The sequence below is a fragment of the Nannobrachium achirus genome (assembly GCF_963921795.1).
Source record: "Nannobrachium achirus genome assembly, chromosome: 16".
NCBI lineage: Eukaryota > Metazoa > Chordata > Actinopteri > Myctophiformes > Myctophidae > Nannobrachium > Nannobrachium achirus.
In genome coordinates, this window is record NC_137823.1 from 62,055,394 (window position 1) to 62,078,235 (window position 22,842).

Here is a 22,842-nt window from a genome sequence, read left to right on the forward strand (position 1 = left end):
CAAGTTTGGCTTTAAAAAAAAAAAAAAAAAAAAAAAAAATTTGGAAAAAAAATTTTTTGAATTTTTTTTTTTTTTTTTTGGACCCCATCAAATCTGGTGAACATGATTTCAATCGCGATTTTGCATGTTCCACCCCCATACAACCCCATCTAACATACAGGGCAGCCATGTTTGTTTACATAACATGTAAAACATAATGGCGATTATCTCAAGAATGCCTGAACGGATTTCCAATCGGATTTTTTTGTTTGAAAGCTGTGAACAAACTGCACAAATCCACTCCAATGCAATCCAGGATTGCATTGGATTTTTTAGAGCTCATTCTTCTCTGTTTTTTTCCCATGCATGAGGTGTGCAAGGTTTAATCATGGCTAAGTTGACGAAAATAAGGCTTCTAAAATGCTTGGTAGCCAATAGCTAACTTCAAGCTAACTTCATCCTCTTCCTGTACATGCACAAAGGAAAGTGTTCAGGCAAGTCATGGCTGCAGGGCTTCTGCATATACCTGCATATACCAGCATATCTCTATGGGATTTTCTCTGGTCACTGGGCGCCCTCTAGTGGTGAAAGGGGTGGCACTCAAAGAGTTAAAGGACAACTTTAGTTTTTTACAACAAGGGTTCATATCTTAGATTGTAATTAAAGAATATAAAAGATGAGTGTTAAAATGTTTTCATTTACTTCTTTCTATTGTTTTAGAGATTCTTATTTCAGTGGTTGGGGCATGGGTACAAGTGGCTAAATATGTCATTTTACAAAGAATAAGCCCATTCCCAAGATACAACGCAACCTTTCATGGTTTGATGTGACTTATGGGGGCTAGAAATGTTACTGTAAATAGCAATAAAGAACCTGCTGGCTTATTGTGTCTAAAAATACATATTTAGCCACTTGTACGCATGCCCCCATGCGTACGCATGCCCCACATTTTAGCACGGTAAACGTGATAAAACAATAGAATGAAGCAAATGAAAACATTTTAACACTCACTTTTTCTTTTCTCTGATTACAATCTAAAATATGAACCCTTGTTGTAAAAAACTAAAGTTGTTCTTTAACCCACTTACTGCCAGGGGCCGCTAGAGTGCCAGACATTTCTCCATAGGCCTTCGCTCTAACTTCCGGGTACACAGGCAGAAGTGGCTTGGGCTTTCACTGCAAACACTGTTATGAACGAAGACCCGAGGAAGTGAGCTAACAGTTAGCTATTGGCTTCTTTATTTTTTAGAAGCCCGATCTGAAGCTATTTAGCCGCAAAAAAACGTTGTCGCTGCCCTGGGAACACAGTTCAGAGAAAAAGGTCTCTAAAGATGTGAGTTTGTATTGGAGTCGGCGACGCGGTGCGGCGGCGTTACACGATTACGGGCCGATGTGAACAGAATCGCGGCCCGGGCATGGATGGACATTTAGACCGGGGCTTCGTTGAGGCCTCCGATTAATTAATTCATTTTATTAAAAATCCCGGACTAGATCGGGATAGGCACCCCGGAATACGTCGCGCCGCCGACAGTATAGATTGAGTTTTTTTGGGGGGCTCTAAACTTTATTCTAAACCATTTTCAATGGAATAAATCGTCGGACCATCTAGACTCAGTCGTTGGGAAGCGTAGGACGAGCCAGGACCACCCACATCTCTACAAGCAGCTCAGGGTAAGTAAAATAGCAAAAAAACATTGTATTGGATTGAAAAAATCCCGAAGTTGTCCGGGATAGGCACAAGAAGGGTTAAAGGGATATTTCACTTTCAAAAAAAATGTTTGGTCAATTTATTGTCTAATCATCAATTATGAACACTCTGAACAGATTTTAATTTGCTTGATTCAATATTTAGATATTTGATGTAAATGGTATCAGGCCCTCCAGGCCCAGGGCCTCTCCCCATACACACCCATTGTAACTTCAAACTCCATTTTAACCATGATGGATTCATTAAAAACACCCATTATTTTTTTTCTGGTGACTCATAATACCCTCCTAATATGTGAGCAGGCTATGTGAGCAGGCTTTTCTCATTTATTTATTTATTTCTCATTTTTGTATTTAATTTCTTCCATTTTCCCAAAGAATTATTACAAATAAATGAAAAAAGTTATCGAAAAAAACACGGCCTGCTCATGCATTAGGAGGGTATTATGAGTCATCTGTCATAGTTAAAATGGAGTTTGAAGTTACAATGGGTGTGTATGGGGAGCGGCCCATAGTTGACTGAAACATGAAACATGGAGAGGTGTGATAATGTATTCTACAATTATTAAACAAGTACAGTACTTTGCAACAGCGCTTTCTGGCTGATCTTCTCATTACAAGCTATTCAACTGCAAAATTGGACTACACATGGAATGGAATATTTGATTACCCAATTGGGTTGACGTACGTGTTTTTCATGTATTGGATTATATGAACTACATATCATCACTGTTGGTTGGAAAGATTGTCCAAAACCGTTTATTTAAAAAAATTAATAAACTAACCTAGGTTCCAATGGATCCAATGTAGTTTTGTTTTAATTAACAAGCTCTTGTTAATATTTTTCATTGTTTAATTATTTATAAAACACAGACACAGTCAGACTTACTGAAATCTCTTTCAAAACGGAAAGATCTACAAGCTCAGAATGTGTCTCATTGCATTGTAGATCAGCTATTTCACTATGTTGCACGACACTGTCATATGATGAAACATACAATAGGCCTAGGGCAACCTTTTTTGATATCCCCCCTCTGGGATTAATAATATTTTATCACCGGTAGGGATATGTTTTATTCTGAATTAAATATTAAATAGGTGAGAATGGTGGAGACTGTCTGATGTAAGTTAACACTTTGCTAGCCGAAATAGAATGGCTGTTGATAGATTAGCCGTGAAATTTCTATTATTGTATTATGATCTGAGACATAATATTATGTTTATAAACATGAGCCCGCCACCCCTCCTTCTTGGACCGCGCCGTTGTTTTTTCTTTTTTTTCTCAATCCCCAGGTCGTTAGCTCACCGTGATTATCTGGATCTCCATTGAGATAGAGTGGCAGTTTTGGCCGAGGCATTCTCTCCCTGTGCGTTTCGCGTGCGCGATCCGTGCGCATATAATCCAAGCAAGACTGAACAGTCGATGTGACCATTTTGGCTAGCTTAGCCCTTAGCACTCCAGCTATGCTAATGTTATCATCTAAACAGTAAACGGACGGCTGCAAGGAAGCCTCTGGAAGGAATGGACCTGACATCACTTCTGCTTCATGTCAGACGAGCCATGCGCTATCGATGGACGAGTGGTGACTAGGGAAGGTTAGACGATCGACGATTTTCGGATAAAAATCATTTATTTCGTTTTTAATGACCCAGTACGGTAAAAGACGGCGCGGCTGAGACTCCTTGCTCAGATGTCCGGTATATTACGGTTTTAATATTAAGGGGCTCCCTGTGGCTTGCAAAGTGTTAATAACACAAAGGAAAATCAATAATAAACTTGCCACAAAAAGTTCGGAAATCTAACTTTGGTCGATTATATCTCCCCTTTAATAAACCCAAATGGTATTGTGTTTTATATCATTTTTATTGTTGATTTGTCACCTTTACAACGAAATACAGCTTGTAAGCACCGGGTATTCGAGGCATGAGCTACACAGCCAAACGTGTGGGTAGCGCTGACCAGAATTTTGCCAAAATGGCTTGCAATATACTGTTCTGCTGGCATTTACTCTCGTTTTGGGCTTCCCTGACACGGAGCTTAACATTAATAAACTGTAAAAATTGCCAATATGTGTTGTTTTTTCTTTTCCCTATTACTGTGAGAGAGTGCAATCATTCAATGCCCCAAGTAACAAAGGTGAAGACCAAAAGAACAGTATTGCAGGCCTGCCAGGCCATTTTGACAATTTTTGGAGGAGTGCTACCCACACGTTTGGCTGTGTTTCTCATTCCACGAATGCCAGATCCTTACAAACTGTACCTCATTGTAAAGGTGACGAATCAACGATAACAATGATATCAAACACAATACCATTTGGCACAATTAAAGGGGGGATATAATGGACTGAATGTTGGCAAATTTTGGGTCAGCACAACCCACACGTTTGGCTGTGTAGCTCATGCCTCGAATGCCCAATGCTTACAAGCTGCACCTCGTTGTAAAGGTGACAAATCAACAATGAAAATGATATAAAACACAATACCATTTGGGTTTATTAAAGGGGAGATATAATCGACCAAAGTTAGATTTCCGAACTTTTTGTGGCAAGTGTAGTTAAAATGGCAGATCTGGCAAGAATGGCAAACACAACCCCTCCTGTTGTGTTTGGCGTGCACGCGAGCGCGCGTGTGTGTGTGTGTGTGTGTGTGTGTGTGTGTGTGTGTGTGTGTGTGTGTGTGTGTGTGTGTGTGTGTGTGTGTGTGTGTGTTTTATTTTATAAATGGAACCCTGTCTCTCAATGAAATCAACCTCTGAGCAGTGTCCATGTGGGCTTTACCTCAATGTGGGGGTGGTTCTCAGGTATGTGAGCTTTACCTCAATGTGGGGGTGGTTCTCAGGTATGTGTGAGCGTTACTTCAATGTGAGGGTGGTTCTCAGGTATGTGTGAGCTTTACCTCAATGTGGGGGTGGTTCTCAGGTATGTGTGAGCTTTACCTCAATGTGGGGGTGGTTCTCAGGTATGTGTGAGCTTTACCTCAATGTGGGGGTGGTTCTCAGGTATGTGAGCTTTACCTCAATGTGGGGGTGGTTCTCAGGTATGTGTGAGCGTTACCTCAATGTGGGGGTGGTTCTCAGGTATGTGTGAGCATTACCTCAATGTGGGGGTGGTTCTCAGGTATGTGTGAGCGTTACCTCAATGTGGGGGTGGTTCTCAGGTATGTGTGAGCTTTACCTCAATGTGGGGGTGGTTCTCAGGTATGTGAGCTTTACCTCAATGTGGGGGTGGTTCTCAGGTATGTGAGCTTTACCTCAATGTGGGGGTGGTTCTCAGGTATGTGTGAGCGTTACCTCAATGTGGGGGTGGTTCTCAGGTATGTGAGCTTTACCTCAATGTGGGGGTGGTTCTCAGGTATGTGTGAGCGTTACCTCAATGTGGGGGTGGTTCTCTTTACCTCAATGTGGGGGTGGTTCTCAGGTATGTGTGAGCGTTACCTCAATGTGGGGGTGGTTCTCAGGTATGTGTGAGCGTTACCTCAATGTGGGGGTGGTTCTCAGGTATGTTGAAGAACGTGGGTAAGCGCTTGCTGAACCACATGGTGACGTCACGGTTCATGTTGACGGCGAACGGCTCAAAGCCCTCCTGCAGGCCACACATGGTGTAGTACTTGAAGCTGCTGGCGTCCTTTCCCAGGTTCATCTGGCCGATCTGGGACATCCCCAGGCAGCACACTGGGATGAAGCCTGGAGGGAGGGATGGTGTTATCATGTGTTTGTGTACCTGTCCAGTGTGTCCACACACGTGCACAGCATACACGTGAATGTGTGATTCTGCTCTGGCATATTCCCTGATCGCTCATCCACAATGGTACAATAAATGGACATTCTTTCTAGGGTCCAACTAATCAGTGTATAATCGATGTTAACAAAAAACAGAAAATCTACAAGCTCACAAAGTTTAGCAATGCGCAAGCTGTGTGCTTGTAGATTTTCCATTTTTTTATTACATCGTTCTATGATAAAATATACTGTAAGACAGTATACTTTGTTGTAGAACATGGCTTAGTTAAGACTAATTGATTTAGTCAACATTTTTTGGCGTTGAATCATTGGTATTTTCTTTCTTTTAAACTGAATTTACAATTTAGGCATTTAGCAGAAGCTCTTAATCCAGAGCGATTTACAATAAGCAAGGTAATACATCAATACATCAACATCAAATGTATAGAAATAGTAATCTAAGAAAAATGTAGGTAGCATCTATTCTGTAAAAACTTTTAAAAAATAAAGAAAATGCTATCTAAACTAGAAGCAGTGCTCTTCCGAGCACAGGTCTCCACCAGGCCACACAAATCGGCCTGTTATAGCGCCACCATGAGGCTGATTTAAAAAATGTGGGGCAGAGGTTCTGAATTAGCATCCAGGGAGTGTGTGTGCTCAGTTTGGCAGCGATCGGGCCAACGGCGCTGGAGATTAGCTGGTAACAACCAGGCCACACAAATCGGCCTGTTATAGCGCCACCATGAGGCTGATTTGAAAAATGTGGGGCAGAGGTTCTAGATTGGCATCCAGGGAGTGTGTGTGCTCAGTTTGGCAGCGATCGGGCCAACGGCGACTGAGATTAGCTGCACACAAACTGCGAGGACACACGGACACACGGACACACGGACGGACGGACGCACGGACGGACGGACGGAGGGGAAAACATACTCTCCCTCAGCCTTCGGCTGGTGGAGACAATAACATGCATGGTCATTGAGGGTAGGTACTGTAAGTGCTACTATGGGCTAAGGTGGAGTCTGAAGAGGTGAGTCTTCACACCACGCCGGAAGCTAGGGTGTGAGTCTGCAGTTCTAATTGCAACAGGGAGTTTATTCCACAGACTCTGCGACTGTTCTTATCTCCACCAGGTCAGGTAGGTTATTGTGGCCTCCTGGTGGTGCTATAATAGGCCAATGTGTCTTCTTTGGCCTTTCACAGCAATCGGATTTCATGATTTGACGCACTTTGTTCCAAAAATGTGTTTAGCGACCTGCTGGTGGCGCTATGACAGGCCAAAGTGAAAAGGGTGGCATTTGTTCCTCGCCCTAGTGGGAATGTGGCAACATTACACGGAAATCGCACACTGCGTTCATGATTTGCGGCATTTTGGTCCAATCCTGCAAACTTTGGAAGCCAATCTTAGCCAATTAGAATGGAATATGGAAAATTGGACAGATCCATGTTGATCACATGACAATAGAGATAATGTTTACCGATTTGCGGGATTATTGGACAAAATATGTAGGAGTACTGTGTTTTGCAAAAGTCTGCCTCACAGTGGCGCTAGAACAGTCCCATGTGAAAAATGTGGTTCTCAATTGAAATCCAGCAATTTTGTGCACAGTTTGGCAGAGACCGGGCCAACGGTGCCGGAGATTAGCTGGTAACAGACAGACAGACACATGGACGAACGCCGGACGGACAAGGTGCAAAACATAGTCTCGTCCATGCCTTTCGGCCTGGCAGAGACAATCGACAATAGACCTTATTCACACCGCGGCCATCTTGGATCACATGACCACATCGGGTGGCAGCCTGCATTACAAACCATTGTAAACAATGGAGTGATGGTCCCGAAATATGAGTTCTGTTCAATGGGCAGATGACAACATCAACATCCCCAAAAAAATTCAAAAGATGGGTACATTCACAATATTCATGGTTGCAATGTTGGTATCTGTGCAGACTAGTGCTTGCTCTGCCATCATATTAACTTACTGTATCATGATTTTTGCATATTTATCAGGAACAATCTAACAACAAATAGTTAATATGATGGTGGAGCAAGCACTGCACAGATAGAAAGTCTTTGTACAAAGTAAGGTTGCAACCTAACTTACCTTGAATATTGTTACCGTGGATGTAATCAATCCAGTTACTGTAGCCCTTCTATTTAATCCTTTTGGGGATGTTGATGTTGTCATCTGCCCATTTGGCAATTTGGTCAAAAATAAATTGGTTGAACAGAACTCATATTTCGGGACCATCGCTCCATTGTTTACAATGGTTTGTAATGCAGGCTGCCACCCGAAGTGGTCATGTGATCCAAGATGGCCACGGTGTGAATAAGGTCTATTGCAGGCAGCACTAATTCTTTCTACCTGCCGGGGGGTGCCAGGTTAATTTACAGCGCAATTTGATGATTATTGAACTGTACACAAGTTTATTTTGTCTTTTTACAGCATTGGAGCCCCACATTTCATGTGGAGGAAATGGCACACAATCACACCCTCACATGCTATGAATGAATCAGTAGCTAAGCTCAGTTGTAGCGTTGAAAACGTACCATCCTCCGTCTCAAAGTCACAGAAGGCCAACTCGGAGCCCTTGCTTGTGATGATGAGCTCTCCATTGAGGGTGAATATCATGGACTTGTCCTCCATGTTGATCAGGCAGCCAACCACGTCTCCCTTGTTCCATGTCTGCCCAAACATTCGGCTGCCGGCGTGCAGACGTCGACCCTGAGAGAAAACAAAACAAAGCAAAAGCACCATTACTGGCTTTATGGAAAATGTGGTTACAAAACATTGGCAGCAATATTAGAGAAGTCCCACATTTTTTCTAGCTGTACTTTTGTGATGATCATTGTCTTCTTTGAAAAGACTATCATCTTATTTAAACACAAAACAGCAGTGTAAGCTAATGGCCAATGGCAAGAAGGACTTTTACTACAGAGGTACAATATAACTAACAGTATGCTGCTACATAATGTATACAGTATAGCTGGTTTTACCCTGTATCCGTCAAAGATGTAGGCCTGGTCGTCCATTCCCAGCTCCACGTCGGGTCTGCTGCCAGGTCTGGCCCAGCCCACCCTCATGTCGCCTCCGGTGATGGCCTCAAACTCAAAGTACCACTTTCCTGTTGTCACTGCGTACGTCTGCTCCACGCGGAAGAAGCGAATGGTGTCGATGCTCTGGCTATCCAGACCATGCACGGCTATTTATTGACAGGGAGGAAAGTGGAAGTTCCAGATAAGGCTATTGATCTCACACAGATCACAAACCTGAAATGGGTCTCAAAGTGTGATATGCTGCTGATATTGATTACTATGCAATATATATGGCTAAAATGCAACAGATAGGAAATAGCTATTTTACACTTTACAGTAAGTATAGATTTGCTTGAACACCAACTCAGCAAAGGCGAGTAGAAATAACTAGAAATACTGTTCCTACGAAACAGTGTGGGCTCGCATGTAACACCATGTATGGGCATAAAGATCTACCCTTTGGCTGCACCTCATTGGCTAAGGGCCCTGCCTTTGTACTGTCGAGGAGAACTTGACTGATAGATAGTGAAGATAATTGTGGGCTCACGTATGTTACCGTGATGAGAAGTATATTCAAAAGGGAAATATAAAATAAACATCACACCCAATGTGAAGTGAGCGGTGGTCGTGCTTGCATAATGTCTTCAGACTAGGATTTGAGTCTAGGATGTACAGGCTATGCTACACACACACGTTTTGCTATGGCAAAACGCTGAGGAAAAAGGCTACAGACATACGACATATGACATCACTAGACAAACATATGATGCTACGTAAACACATTTTACTATGGCAAAACGCTGAGGAAAAAGGCTACAGACACACGCACAGCCACTCTTAGGAGCGGTTTACCACCGCTCAAAAATTATGCTCGTTATTGAATACAGTACATTGAACAGGATGCTACACACATAACATAGCACATTTATATCAGATAACTGAAGAGTGGTTTCCAGCATATTTAAAGACAACAGGCTCATAAGATGTACTGTACTGTACGCATAAAGGGTGCTATGCTATTATGTACGCATAAAGGGTGCTATGCTATTTGAGGCAAGCAGAAAACACGACTAAACCATGTCCTCACCTTCCTGGTCTGGGGGATCAATATGATATCCATATCCTTACCTTCCTGGTCTGGAGGATCAATATGATATCCGTATCCAACCAGAGTCCTGATGGCTTCTCTCAGACTGTCTCTGTTAGACTTCTTGGTGCGCTCGTCCAGTAAAGCATACGGCACCAGGCGAGGATTGCGTCTGCTCTTCAAATCCTACCACAAACAAGAGAAGATAGACAATAAATGATATTATTTGTACAATTTGTACAGTTTTTCCACAAATAAAATAAAATCTTTGTTTATTTGTATTCATGATTTTGTTGTATAACACTGCTCTACACGATATATATGAAGTGGTTAACCAGACTACAATAATTGATTTGTTTGATTATACAAAGTTGATAAGAATAATCGCTTAGAAAATACCGTAATTGATATTTGCAGCTCTACAATAACACAGAGCATCAGAGGTCTGAACACTAATACAACAGAGATAGAGAGTGCCAAAGGGGCAGGCAGTTACCGGTAATGTGCGTGTACTGCAGCTACTGTTTCCAAGTTTGTTCAAGATTGAGTTGTGTGTGGTCAGCAAAAGCTCAGAGTCATTAAGACATCCATCTAATCTGATTCTGTGTAGAAGTAATTACTTCATTCAGGTCAATAAAAAGGCAATTAATCTGAGATCTAATCTAAAGTCCACGGCTGCATGGTGTTTGTGTTATCATGAAAGATCTCCGTTATTTTTGTAAAGACCAAGAAGGCCCGTGCTGGCCCTCGTTTATACACTTAAACCCTAAACTGTATCGTCACTGTCGGGAAGAAACCTTGTATCTCCAAGTTTGACATTTTATGTTTTTTAGTAAAGCCCTGCTTCATCCTACAAGACTGTTGCACAAAACTAGTGAAAATAGCAGATCTTGTAGATCGTCTATTTTAACTGGTTTAAATTGTTTTTAAAATAACGAAATTTGGACATTGTTACGGCCAGGCGTATTTTAGTCTGTGTTTGCATATTTGTATTTAGATATACTTTTGTACTCTATAACATCCGTAAAATCAGACCCTTCCTCACCCAGGAGTCAGCCCAGCTCCTCATCCAGACATCGGTCATATCAAAACTTGATTACTGTAACTCTCTCCTCACGGGCCTCCCGGCATGTGCACTTAATCCTCTCCAACTGATCCAAAATGTCGCGGCACAACTGGTCTTCAACCAGCCAAAATTGTCAGGTGTCTCTCCTTCTCCGCTCCCTCAACTCAACTGGCTCCCGGTTGTGGCCCGCACTCCCTAGCTTCCGCTGTGGCTTGAAGACTCACCTCTTTAGACTCTACCTAAGCCCATAGCACTCGCCTACCCTCAATGACCATAGGCTAGGCATGAAAGCTAGGTCCATTCTTAGGTTTTATATAACGTTTTTTACTGATTAGATGCTTGGTCTAACTACCTTATTTTTTCTAGATTGATATTTCTATGCAATTGATGTTGATGTATTACCTTGCTTATTGTATTGATGTATGTATTACATTGCTTATTGTAAGTTGCTCTAGATTAAGAGCATCTGCTAACTGCCTAAACTGTAAACTATGCATGTTCAGTTATCGTTCTTCCATATTTGTTACTACTTTATACCCCTAGGCCTAGACAAAGGGTCATAACATAAATAGGCCTACAAGGTTTCCACCTGACAATGATATACTTCCTTTTACTTCAAATAGCAAAGCTATTTTCACTGAATGTTCTTCTATATTTTGCCAAATGTTGGCCTATTCAGACCTTCCCAGAATCGGGTTGATGTGGTTAACAGTGAGAGTGTGGTTACCTGCTGGATGCCATAGGTCCATCCTTGTTTTATCCTGTCCTTGGCCCACACGTTGTGGGCGTTCTCAGCAAGTTTATCTACCAGAACTTCCTGACCAGGAGACAGTCTCACGTCAGAAAGATCCAGTGGCGCAGGCTTGTAACCGTTAATCATCGAATATCTGCAAATGACACAGTATGACAGCTGTCAAGATGTCTGTTCATCGAATAGCTGCAAATGACACGATATGACAGCTGTCAAGATATTCATAGAATAATCTGCATGCATAGCAGGGATGTGTGTGCATGCAAAGGATCTCTGGAACCAATGGGTGGAATTTCATGAAATTTGGTGTAAATGAGAGTGGCTTGTTTTGAACAAATGCCTCAAATCATAAATGCAGCGTCCGATTGCCTTGAAACTATGCATGCACATTCCCACCCAGGAACGCATGTCACCCTTTGCACATTGTCCTGTTATAGTGCCACCAGAAGAATGATTTTGTCTAAACATCACACAAATCGGTACACATTATCTCTAATGTCTTTTGATCAAGACGGATCTGTCCAGTTAATTTTATTCTAAAATTTAGTTTCATTAGATACCTGCCATGTTATGTTCCATGTCCCGAATGCATTGTATGTTAAAAACACTTAACACTTAAACCCTATAGTTGACTGGTGTCCCCCAGGCGTCTATACTTGGACCCCTCATTTCTCCCTCAACACCTGTTCAAGAAATAAATAGCAGATCTACAACCTCAAAATGTGTCACAACGTGATGCATTGTGAGAATGCTAATTTCACTAAATGTTGGTCCCAGAATAGGGACACTAGGAAGTCTAGGGTTCATGTGGATAATTCAACCCCAGGTAATCCTACTAATGTCATGTCACCGTGTCCTTTGCAGGTGGGTCTTGGCTATGGGAGATTAAGGTAACCCCAGGGCTCCACTGGCGGCGTCGCGTTGCTCTGCGTCTTGACGGCGTCATTGACGCCGTCACTTTGACGTCCGATCGGCTCCACCGCAGCGCAGCGGCTGTGACTGTGTGAGGTATTCATTCTATGGCCAATATAGCCCATTTCCAAAACAACATGAAAATCACTTTCAAACAGGAATAAAACTATTTGTGACCTGAATGTGAACGTATAGAGCACACTATGTTCACAGCAGAGAGCAGCAATGCACCACTGACCACTTTGTTTTGTCATGATTATAGCCTGTTGTATTTATACATAAATTTACATAAAAAATATGCTAGGATTTTTGGGACATCTAGTCACCCTTGTGAATGGATAGCCAACAGCAGAAACGCACGTATATAGCCTACATTTAAATATACAAAGCATTTATTCATATTTTATACATGACTGGACGTTGTGGACGCCGTCAAAAAATTGAACCGGGGCGATTTTCGCGTTTGGACGCCGTCGCCGGAGCGTCCGACGCTGACGTCGCCGTCAGCAGTGGAGCACCCTTCATAGATTGAAACGGGAGCGTTCCCAGCGTTGACGTTGACGCGGCACTCGACGCGCCCGGTGGAGCCGGGGGGTAAGGTGGAGCAGAGCATCTGTGCTCGTTGTGGTCGGCTGACATGACCCATATTTTCAGATGAATTCTACAGGTCCTCTCACATATGGGCCAATTTAAACTTAACCTGTTGACCAGGTCATGGTTGTGTAAACACACAGAGAAGGAACAAAAGGTCGTACTCTTTGGGAAGTTTGATTTTCTTCAGATCCTCCGCAGCACTAACGTGGACCTGGGCCACATGGCAGCCAAGGGACAACAGGGTTCTGAGAAAGGCAAAGAGACAAACGTCAGACAGCAGAAAGGGAGAGGGGACACAGTCAAAGATGGACAGCCTTAAAAAATGTGGTCACATCACGGAAGGACGTGACAAAATATCAATACAGAAGACACATTAAACTCCTCCTAATGAAGGTAGAATTTGTTGAGTGAGCAGGCTTTTAAAAACAAACGCAGCCCACTAGACACAGATAGATCTCAGTCAATCAATACAGTTATACTGACGATAATGGCGTACCGTGTTTATACAGTACTGACAGATTGCATATCTAATCGAAGCTCCGTGTAAAAGGGGAGTTACGCGTGGAGAGCCAAGCCTAATGTTTCCACAGAACAATGACTCAGTGACTTCGCAGAAATGCACTTTGCACTCTCGACTTTGTGGGAATCAATAGCGGAGCACAGCGAGGAGATGCGACTCATTAGAATGTGCTGCTTTTTTTAATCTTGGCCTAATCTGTGCTTCAACAGCAACCAGCTGAGCGAGGGCAGTAAGGTTTTCTGTGGATTCTTTAGCAGAGGCATTCAGACTTACTTGATGGTCTCGCTGGACATCTGCAGGTTGTAGTTCCTTTCAGTTTCAGGCAGCTTGGTGAAATCCACAAGGCAAGGGTGCTGCCTCTTGTTGTCATCGCGGACCTAGAGAGAAAAGGTTTAGGCATAATTACGATCGATCAATCAATCTATCCATCAGTCTACCCACCAGTAAGACTCCCCAATCGGGAGATCATGGTGGCGCTAGAAGAAGGGCATGTGAGAGATCAGGGGCGGAGGTTGTGGTTTGCCAGCCAAGGAGTGTGTGTGCAAAGTTTGGCATGGATAGGGGCAACGGTGAGGGAGATAAGAGTATAGGGCCAAAAGTGTGACGTGAGGACAGACAGACAGACTGACTGACTGACTGACTGACTGACTGACTGACTAACCGACTGACAGCCGGTGGAGGTTTTGATAGTAACTGCGACCTAACGGTCGCAATCAATACATCAATCAATTTCATCCATACATCCATCCATAGTACCCACCTACCTCCCTAACTCCCAACACAGTCAACAGGCAAAAGTATACCTCACACCTTTGCAAAAAGCGAAGAGAACTATTTTAGTCAAATCCCTGTGCAGTTGCAATTCAGATGAATGTGTCAGTTAATTGTCGCCCTGAATAACTGAATCCTCAGGTGTTGATGTTTTAAATGATGCGATTAACTGGGAGGGCTGATCCACAGCGGGGCAGAGAGCTCTGCTGTCTGCCTGAGCACCCTTTGTTAGCCTTCTGGTTGGTCCCTGACTGACCAACCAGCAGGCTCTATCTGCCTTGTCCCGCCCTGGTTCCGCCTTTTTTATGTTGAATTTGCTAAAACATAATTTTTGGAGAAATAACAACATTTAAAAAAAATGCTGAGTCACTATATTGCAACTGAGCAGCTCCAATTCACCGAAACCAAGTTTGAAATGAGAATTGAATACACAGAATAACAATACGAAGCAACTGAATTACAATGGAAGTGGATGGAGTGTCCCACCGAAGACACAGCAACCAATGGGTGTGAAGAGGGGCGGGACAATGGGCGGGACTTGACAAATGGTGAATTAGAGCAATGCGCTGCTGTGCTCAGGCGTTAATTCATTTAGGCCTGGGATTATTTTATACTTTATCTATTGAAAAATAGCAGATCTACAAGTTCACAGCGCGGCACCGAGTGCCGCGCTGCGAGCTTGTAGATCTGCTATTTTTTGGAAAAAGTTGTGAAATTGTGTGCAAATCTTTGAATATATGTATTTTTAAAGTTCACGTTTGTAACTCAAATTTTGTTTCTGGGTGGTCCCTGGGACTAAATATTTTGAGATGGGGGTCCGTGGCCAAATACATATCATTTTGGGGGTCCTTCACATGAAAACGTTTGAGAACTACTGACATAGTAGTCTCTCAAGAACAGACTAACTGAGCTCCGTGAAAAGGACTTTTCTTTGACGATGGCTAGCCAGATTGCTCACATTGAAACATAGGTTTTTCAAAAAACCTCAGAAGGATTCAAAAGATACTTATATAATCGGGTCAAAATTGGGTAAAAATTCAAATTATCACGATTTAAAAAAATAGCAGATCTACAAGCTCGCAGCTGTGAGCTTGTATATCTGCTATTTTTCATTTTCAATAGTTAAAGCATTAAATAATAATATGCAATAATGTATACCCGTTCTGAATGGGCTAAATAAAGACGGTGGCATAAGCTCTACCTCTGGGTATCTTCTGCTGTCCACAGGAAACCAATACAGTAGGTGTAGGTGTTCCCAAACACATACCGTACAGTTACAGTACACAGGCCAAGGACTCTGACATGATGTAGCCAATCCATAACCAAGTTTATCGACCAAATCAGTGCGAATCCCAGCCAAGTAACTGTCACTTTGTCCAAACTTTCTCCTATCTAGGATTGGGGACAATGTCACTTTGAACTAATGAGCCCTCATTAAAACTTTAATTAAATGCTGAGCATCTGTGCCTGGCTCCAGCCCCTGAATCACATTTGCCGTTTTATTGGTTGAAATTCCAACCAGTCCAATCAGCGCCCATTGAATGCGATGGCGTAAATAAAGAGATTAATCTCAAGTTCAGTGTTAGCATTCTGTGACATGCTACACAAAGACAATATGATTGCAGGAAGCAGTCTAATGTGAAAGGATATGTTTGGTAAATGGCAGGTGTTGATAGCGACCGGCATATTGTGACAACCTTACCCACTAGCAAAGCTACCAGTTTTTCATCTTGGGGATAAATATTCTTTAGAGTAGTATCTGGCTAGAGTTAGTTTGTTAGCAAGCTATCTGACCAGAGTTGCTTGACAATGAATGACTTCAAACATTTTGTAATTGGTTAGGGAATCGCCAAGGACTCTCTCTTTTCTAACGCCCATTTCAGAAAACGGCTGCAATGGGAGCACTTTCAGACTGATTAATGAAGTGAAAATGTTCAATCAGGCTTGGTGTCAGGGTAGAACCTAAATATTGTCCTTAATAAATGACAAGGCCCTGGCCCCTCCTCCCCCGAGTGGCAATGTCGTGCAGTCTTAATTAATCTCGATGACACGTTTTTGGAAGGCAAGATGATAATATTGCCAAAGCGGTCTGTGTGGACGGCTTCAAGGGGAGAGATGCTGTGATGGAAACTACAGCGCTATAACTCTGTGGTTCCAAAACTTTAGCTCACAACGTGTCGCAATCGCGCCGTGTTGTGAGCTTGTAGGCGACGGGTTTGCTGTTCTCGGCCGCGATCGCATGACGGAGCATAAGTTAGGCTTAACAAGCCTTTGTTCAGTTCCTAATTACACCAAATCCTGAAATAGGACAGCAAAAATGACAGAGATTGAGGTTAATGGGCTGTTAGCATGTACTACACCGGAGGGACGAGCCGACCTTTTGTAAGTTACTGTTTCATCACAGTCCAGCAGAGTGTGGATGGGACGATATGAAAATGTAATATCACAATTATTGTGACAAAAGAAATCGCGATTTACAATATTATCGCAATAATCAAAATCCATTATCCTGTGGAGGAACATTTGCCAAAAAATAGCAGATCTACAAGCTCACAACGCGCCGCAACATTGGCAATTTTTTGGCAAAGACATGTGAGTGAAAAAAAAGACTGTATCAAGTACGTATATTAAGTATCTTTTACCAATTCTAGACGGTTTATACCGGATATGCAGCTCAGCAAATAAAAGGTGAATTGAACCCAGTGCATGACGAAGAACGATATCACGATAAATGAAATCTCCACGATACGATTATTGTGAGTGCTTTTTTATATCGATATACGATAATATCGCTTATTGTCCCATCACTAGTGTGTACCTTCTTAAAATTTAAAAATAGCTGAAGTGGCAGACATAGACGCTCACAATGCATCGCTAAGTCTTCTTCCCCCTCTTTCATTTTGTGTTTTTACAAATGGAAGCCAGGGTTCATCAGCTCCCTGCAGTGGGTGCACTGTGCAGGGACGGGCGTGGGAGTGTACAGCCAGTACCTTGCCATAGGTCCAGCCCAGCTCGATCTTGTTCATCCCCCACAGTTCATGGATGTTCTCTGCCAGCCTGTCCCGGACATGGTCCAGGTGAGCAGGGAGAGCAATCTGGAAGGAGAGGAACATAGCAGATGGTTTGGTTGGATGATAAATAGATGCCAATGGGCCAGTGACCAAAAGTGATTACTCTCCTTTGCTTACTCGCGTACCATGCTTTGGTTCAATTCCTGGGGGTCACTTTGACAGCACTCTGGCTCATTCCTAATTAATTAAATCAATATTATATCTCTGCTGTCGGGCCAAAACCTACTAACACCAAAATGTTAATTTTGAGAAAGATTATCTCAAGTGGAGTTCCCAAGCACCTTTTACTACTTTCCATTGGTTCAGTATTATTGGGTGTTCAATAGCCCTGATTTATGCCAAAAAATCAAAACCCTCAAAAATGGAGTTAAGAGGTTTTGGCCAGACAGTGACGATATGTATGTATGTGTGTACATATACAATACATACATACATACATACATACATACTGTACACACACGCACACATTTTGATGGTCTGGGGAGTGTGTAGACAACCACTTGTGTCCACCGATACACATGGAGCCACCAGATGCTTCTTTTCAGCTCACAGTGCCCCCCCCGACATTGAAAGCCACTACTGTGGGACGTCCCGCTGCTCACCTGACTGGTGTCCACCGGCGTGGGGATGAAGGAGGCCTGTGAGAGGAGCTCTGTGGTGCCCAGAAGGTCCCTCACCCCGTCGTAGTCTCTCTTGTACTCCTTCACAGGCTCCACCCTCATCTTCTCCTTGGGCAGCAGGGCCTCGTAGCAGGGGGAGTAGCCCGCCGGGGGCAGGAACTTGAAGTCTCCATGACGACCACCCAACAGCAGGCGGACCCTGAGGGAGGAACCGGTTCCAAGATCATTTATACCGTATTGGCCCGAATATAGGACAACAAAAGTTTAATCCAAATGCAACTGAAGCTAACGTTGCCTAGCAGCCTAGTCAATAACATCGATCCTGTTTACAGTGGATCGGCTATCGCTATCATGCGTCTGGCACACAGCGTACTGAGCGTAGAGAATGGAGCAAAGAGACACCGATCTGCGGCCGCTAAGCTTGATGGGAAATGTAGTGTTTTTTTATTCCCCAGTGAGGCAAAAGACCTCTAATGGACTGTAGTCTATTGTGATACACATTATGAGGAGCTGATTTTCACAGTCTGAATTGTGAATGTTTGACTTTGATGGTTAATGCAATACAATACAGCAGAATGTTATCTCTGTATGAGCTTTTCTATAATAATGTTACAATAAAAAAGCATTTCTTTATAAATAACTTGATTTTGTCTTCAACACATTTTTTCCCAAAATGATATTTGAAAAATAGGGGTCGTCTTATAATCAGAGTCGTCCTATATTCGGGCCTATACGGTACTTTTCTTTTTTTGTGATGACTTTTCTCGATTTTATCATTGAATAACAACATTGGAGATTTTGTTGTGCATGGAAAGCGGTCAACGGTGTGTCAGCTCTGGGCGCATTTGATCGATATTTGACAGATCTACAACCTCACAACGCGCCACAGTCCAAGACGTTGTGAGCTTGTAGATCAGCTATTTCCATTTTTGAAAAATAAAACAATTTTTTAAAATGTTTTTAAATAATTTTTTGTTGTTGTCCCCCAAAATAGTGACAGCACGGTTGATGTGGTGTCACCACATGGCCTTCTCGCAGTGTTGATTTCGTCGACTAAAACTATGACGAAAAATGTTTGTCGACTGCGTTTTTTTCACTGACAAAAACTAAATAAAAACTAAGTTGTGATGACTAAAACTAAGACTAAATATATTGACAATTTTGTCAACAAAATAAAAACTAGACTAAAATGTTGGGGAGGGACTAGTGCTGATTAGTAATTTTATCTTTGGTTGCTCTCAGGTGTTGCATGCTGAAAATAGGGTCTACAAAAAATAGGGTCTACAAGCTCACAACGTGTCGCGCTGCGACGCGTTGTGAGCTTGTAGATCGGCTATTTTCGGCACACAACCAAGTGTAAAATCAGTCATTACAATGCCATCAAGGCCTGCCAAAATACATTTTAGTTTACTAAATCAACTGTAGATTTAGTCGCCAAAAGATTTAAAAATTAGTCTACTAAAATTAGACTAAAACTAATACTTTTCAGGTGACTAAATTATGACTAAAACTAAATCACATTTTATTCAAAAGACTATGACTAAAACAAAATCTAAATCTACTGCCTTCTCCACACTGATCCTCACTTTACGCCCGCCGAGAAGCTGACGACGGGGAAGAAGAATCCGTCGGTGTTGAAGTCCTCGAACATGCCCTGGACGGGCTGCCCGTTGATCCTGAAGGACATGCTGGGGGCGCCCAGGTCCAGACAGCAGCTCACCACGTCGTCCGAGTTCAGCAGGTGCTGGTTAATGGAGGCCACGGCCCTGGGGATGCGCCCTGCAGCAGACAGGCATGGGAGGGGAAAGAGAGAGAGAATGGATGGATGCTACCATGGCAAAGTCATTGAGAATGTAGGGCAGGGACACGTGGGCAGTGGCGCGGACGGGTGGGAGCACTGTGGAGCAGGGGTTTTCAGAATGTTTGTGCCCAAGCAAGTCAACATTTCCAGGCACACCTTAAATGAGCTATAGCCAACTTTTTCTTGAAAAACGGACACTAAAATAAAAATAATGTTTCGAAAATATTTTATAAAAAAATAAGCTTCATATTATGTGTTTCTATTCAAAAATGACCACAAAAAGTCAGCCTGACTTTGTTTACATCCCTCTTCTATTCTTTTATATGGATTGATAAGGGATGACAATGGCCAAAATGATTATTTTATCATTATTTTACACTTGTTGTGGTAATTTTTTAATAGAAACACATATATCGATGGCCAAACGCAAAACCTCCTATCTGATAAATTCACTTTGTTGGGAAAATAAAAAAGAGAACGTGTGTTCAACATTAAAACCTATCTAATATTTATAGTCACATGACATGTTTGGCAAAATAAGGGGCAGGATCTTGCAGACAGATTGACCATGTGCAGCATAGCCTGTTGTCTTCATTTCAAGTGAAATCCAAAAATCATAACATTTGCAGATAGGAGGTTTTGCGTTTTGGCCATTGATATGAAGCTTAATCCTTTTTAAAATATTTTCGAAACATTTTTATTTTAGCGTTTGTTTTTCAAGAAAAAGTTGACTATAGCTCCTTTAAATGTGCATAAAGTATTGATATAATTTAATTTAAAAAGTATTACATAACCTTCTGTATAGTTGTATATTGCAATAATAATGTGTGGCTGTCACAAAATTCCAAGATACACCTGGACTTGTATCGCAGCACACCGCAACACCAGTGTGCCTCGTCTGCACAGCCTTTGGGAACCACTGCTGTCGGTATGAGATTGAGGGAGTTGGTTTTTTTGGTGGGTGGCTGGCTGGGATGGGGATATTCTAGCAGGGAAGAGCATGAAAGCAAGGTAAAGGAAAGTGACAAGCCTTTTAGTGGTTTTCGGGGAGGCAGTAAGTAGACGTGACATATGGTAGGTGCTGTGTTAGGAGAGAGTAGACGGTGGGGTGAGATCTCATACTGGGTGGAATAAAGGGAGCGTGGAAGGGAGGGACTGGCTAAGTGGTGAGAGAGGTTACGTCATTCGGAGGCTGGTTGGATGGAGTTCTATGCAACGTTGCCTTTGAGAAACTGCAAGGTCACCACAGAGCCGTCCAAGATGGACAGCATGGACCCTGCCTGGACCGCTTACAGTGAAATGTGTGTGGCTATTTAGGTATAGGCAGGGACCCACAGGCCCAAAAGCTCAAGGAATAGGGTTGAACCTGTGATGTCATGAAGTACTTTTTATTTCTGTTTATCCATTAGTTTCGTCATTAAGGTCCACAGAATGAGAGGTCTGCGCTGCTGGAAACATCGCGAAAAAAGGTTATGGCCATTTGTATATTCACTGTCCCATTGACTTCATAATACAGGAAAAGAAAAATATTTAAAAAATAAAGAAATCTGCTTTAAGTAGCATGCGAGGGGTCAAACTAGGGGTCCTTCATGATTCTGAATCCATTGCAAGCATTTCTTTTTTATGAAAAACATTCCTTGGGCAAAATTTCGGCCCCACAAAACTGTGAAAAGTGATGAGTCGTGAAAGTCATCACCTTTCACAGTTTTGTGAGGCTGTTTTTAGCCCAAGGAATGTTTTTCATGCAAAACAAATGCTTTTGCTGTATAGTGAAGTCGATGGGACAGTGAATATACAAATGGCCATAACTTTTTTTTGTGTGATGTTTCCGGCAGACCTCTCATTCTGTGGACCTTAATGACCAAACTAAATAAAAAGTACGGCAGTATTCTCAAACTTTTTCATGTCACAAACCCCCAATTTGACAGTTATTGGTCCGCGGACCCCCATTTGAAAGGATATGCCGGGGAGCCCCATAAGAGAAGATTTTTATGTCTCTTATCAGTGATTCTCCACCATTTTCATTTCAAGGACCCGCACATGCATTAGGCTACGGACACCCATTTAATTTTAAAGGACCCCAATTTATTTTGTAAAATCAATGTTAATTTAACTCAGAATGTACAAAAGGAACCTAATGGCCCCGAATGGGGCCATTAGGTTCCGAGCTGCATATCAGGTACCACTTAAACCCTCTATAATTGGTAAAAGGTACTTATAATATACGTACTTGATTTTTTTTCACTCTCTTATCAAATGTCTTTGCCAAAAATAGGCGATCTACAAGCTCACAACGTGTCGCAGCGCGACGCGTTGTGAGCTTATAGATCGGCTATTTTTTGGCAAATATACGCCCCAGGATACGATAACATCGTAAATCGCGATTTCGCGATTTCTTTTGTCACAATAATGGTGATATGAGTATTTTCATATCGTCCCATCCCTACTGCAGTCTGGTAAAGCTTCTCACCTGACCAGAGGTGAAGTCCGTCAAAGCTGTAGGAGTAAAGGTCGTCCCCGACCCCGTTGCCCCCCCACCCCTCTCCTCCTCCGGGGTAGGGGGCATAGCCGGCCGTGTTGGCCCAGCCCACCCTGAGGTGGGTGGGCTCTCCCGTCACAAAGTGGTCCACCTGGTCGATCATCAGCTCAAAGTACCACTTCTTGTACTGGGCCGATCCCTCGGCCACTCCCAGGAAGATGTTTGGCCTCATACTGGATGGGTTAAAGGACAATGAGATAAGCATGTGTCATATGAACTGCTCAGTATAAATATGTAGACAAATACAGAGGCACTGAATAAGTGGCTGACAAACCTGTGGTCCCTTCCTTATACTGGTAAACAACTTACAGTTCCAGACTGTCCCAGACTAATAAATGTTTACACCCTTTGTTTAATTGGGACACAATCTGGGATGCAGCTGGGTCTTCCTAGTGTACCTATTATTGGGAACAATGTGGGGGTGCACTGCTTGTTCATCATAAATATTGCAGTGTGGGGCGACCAAGCCATGTCTGTTCTGTGTGTTGTTATTAATACCTATTCATTTTATATATCTATCTTTCTATTTGCCTGTTTGCTGTCCAAATAACTCAAATCAGGGTATACGATCTTTAACTGTCCCTTCACTGTTGGAATGGAACTTCAAGTGCCTTATAACTTGATATTTACACAGTGTTTCTTATTTTGCCCTATTTCTACATTGGCATGTAT

General features: G+C 42.6%; 1 protein-coding gene across 1 annotated transcript in view; it reads right to left on the reverse strand.

Annotated features, from left to right (window-relative positions):
• ryr3 (ryanodine receptor 3) overlaps positions 1 to 22,842 on the reverse strand; it is a gene marked incomplete at both ends in the record, with an annotated part of 321,079 nt that overhangs the window by 208,955 nt on the left and 89,282 nt on the right. Inside the window, 11 exon segments of the mRNA XM_080745085.1 lie at positions 5,160 to 5,368; positions 7,953 to 8,127; positions 8,400 to 8,605; positions 9,567 to 9,711; positions 11,319 to 11,478; positions 13,010 to 13,093; positions 13,642 to 13,745; positions 17,130 to 17,234; positions 17,813 to 18,029; positions 19,417 to 19,609; positions 22,102 to 22,343. Of these exon segments, the coding sequence (XP_080601211.1) occupies positions 5,160 to 5,368; positions 7,953 to 8,127; positions 8,400 to 8,605; positions 9,567 to 9,711; positions 11,319 to 11,478; positions 13,010 to 13,093; positions 13,642 to 13,745; positions 17,130 to 17,234; positions 17,813 to 18,029; positions 19,417 to 19,609; positions 22,102 to 22,343 (1,840 nt within the window).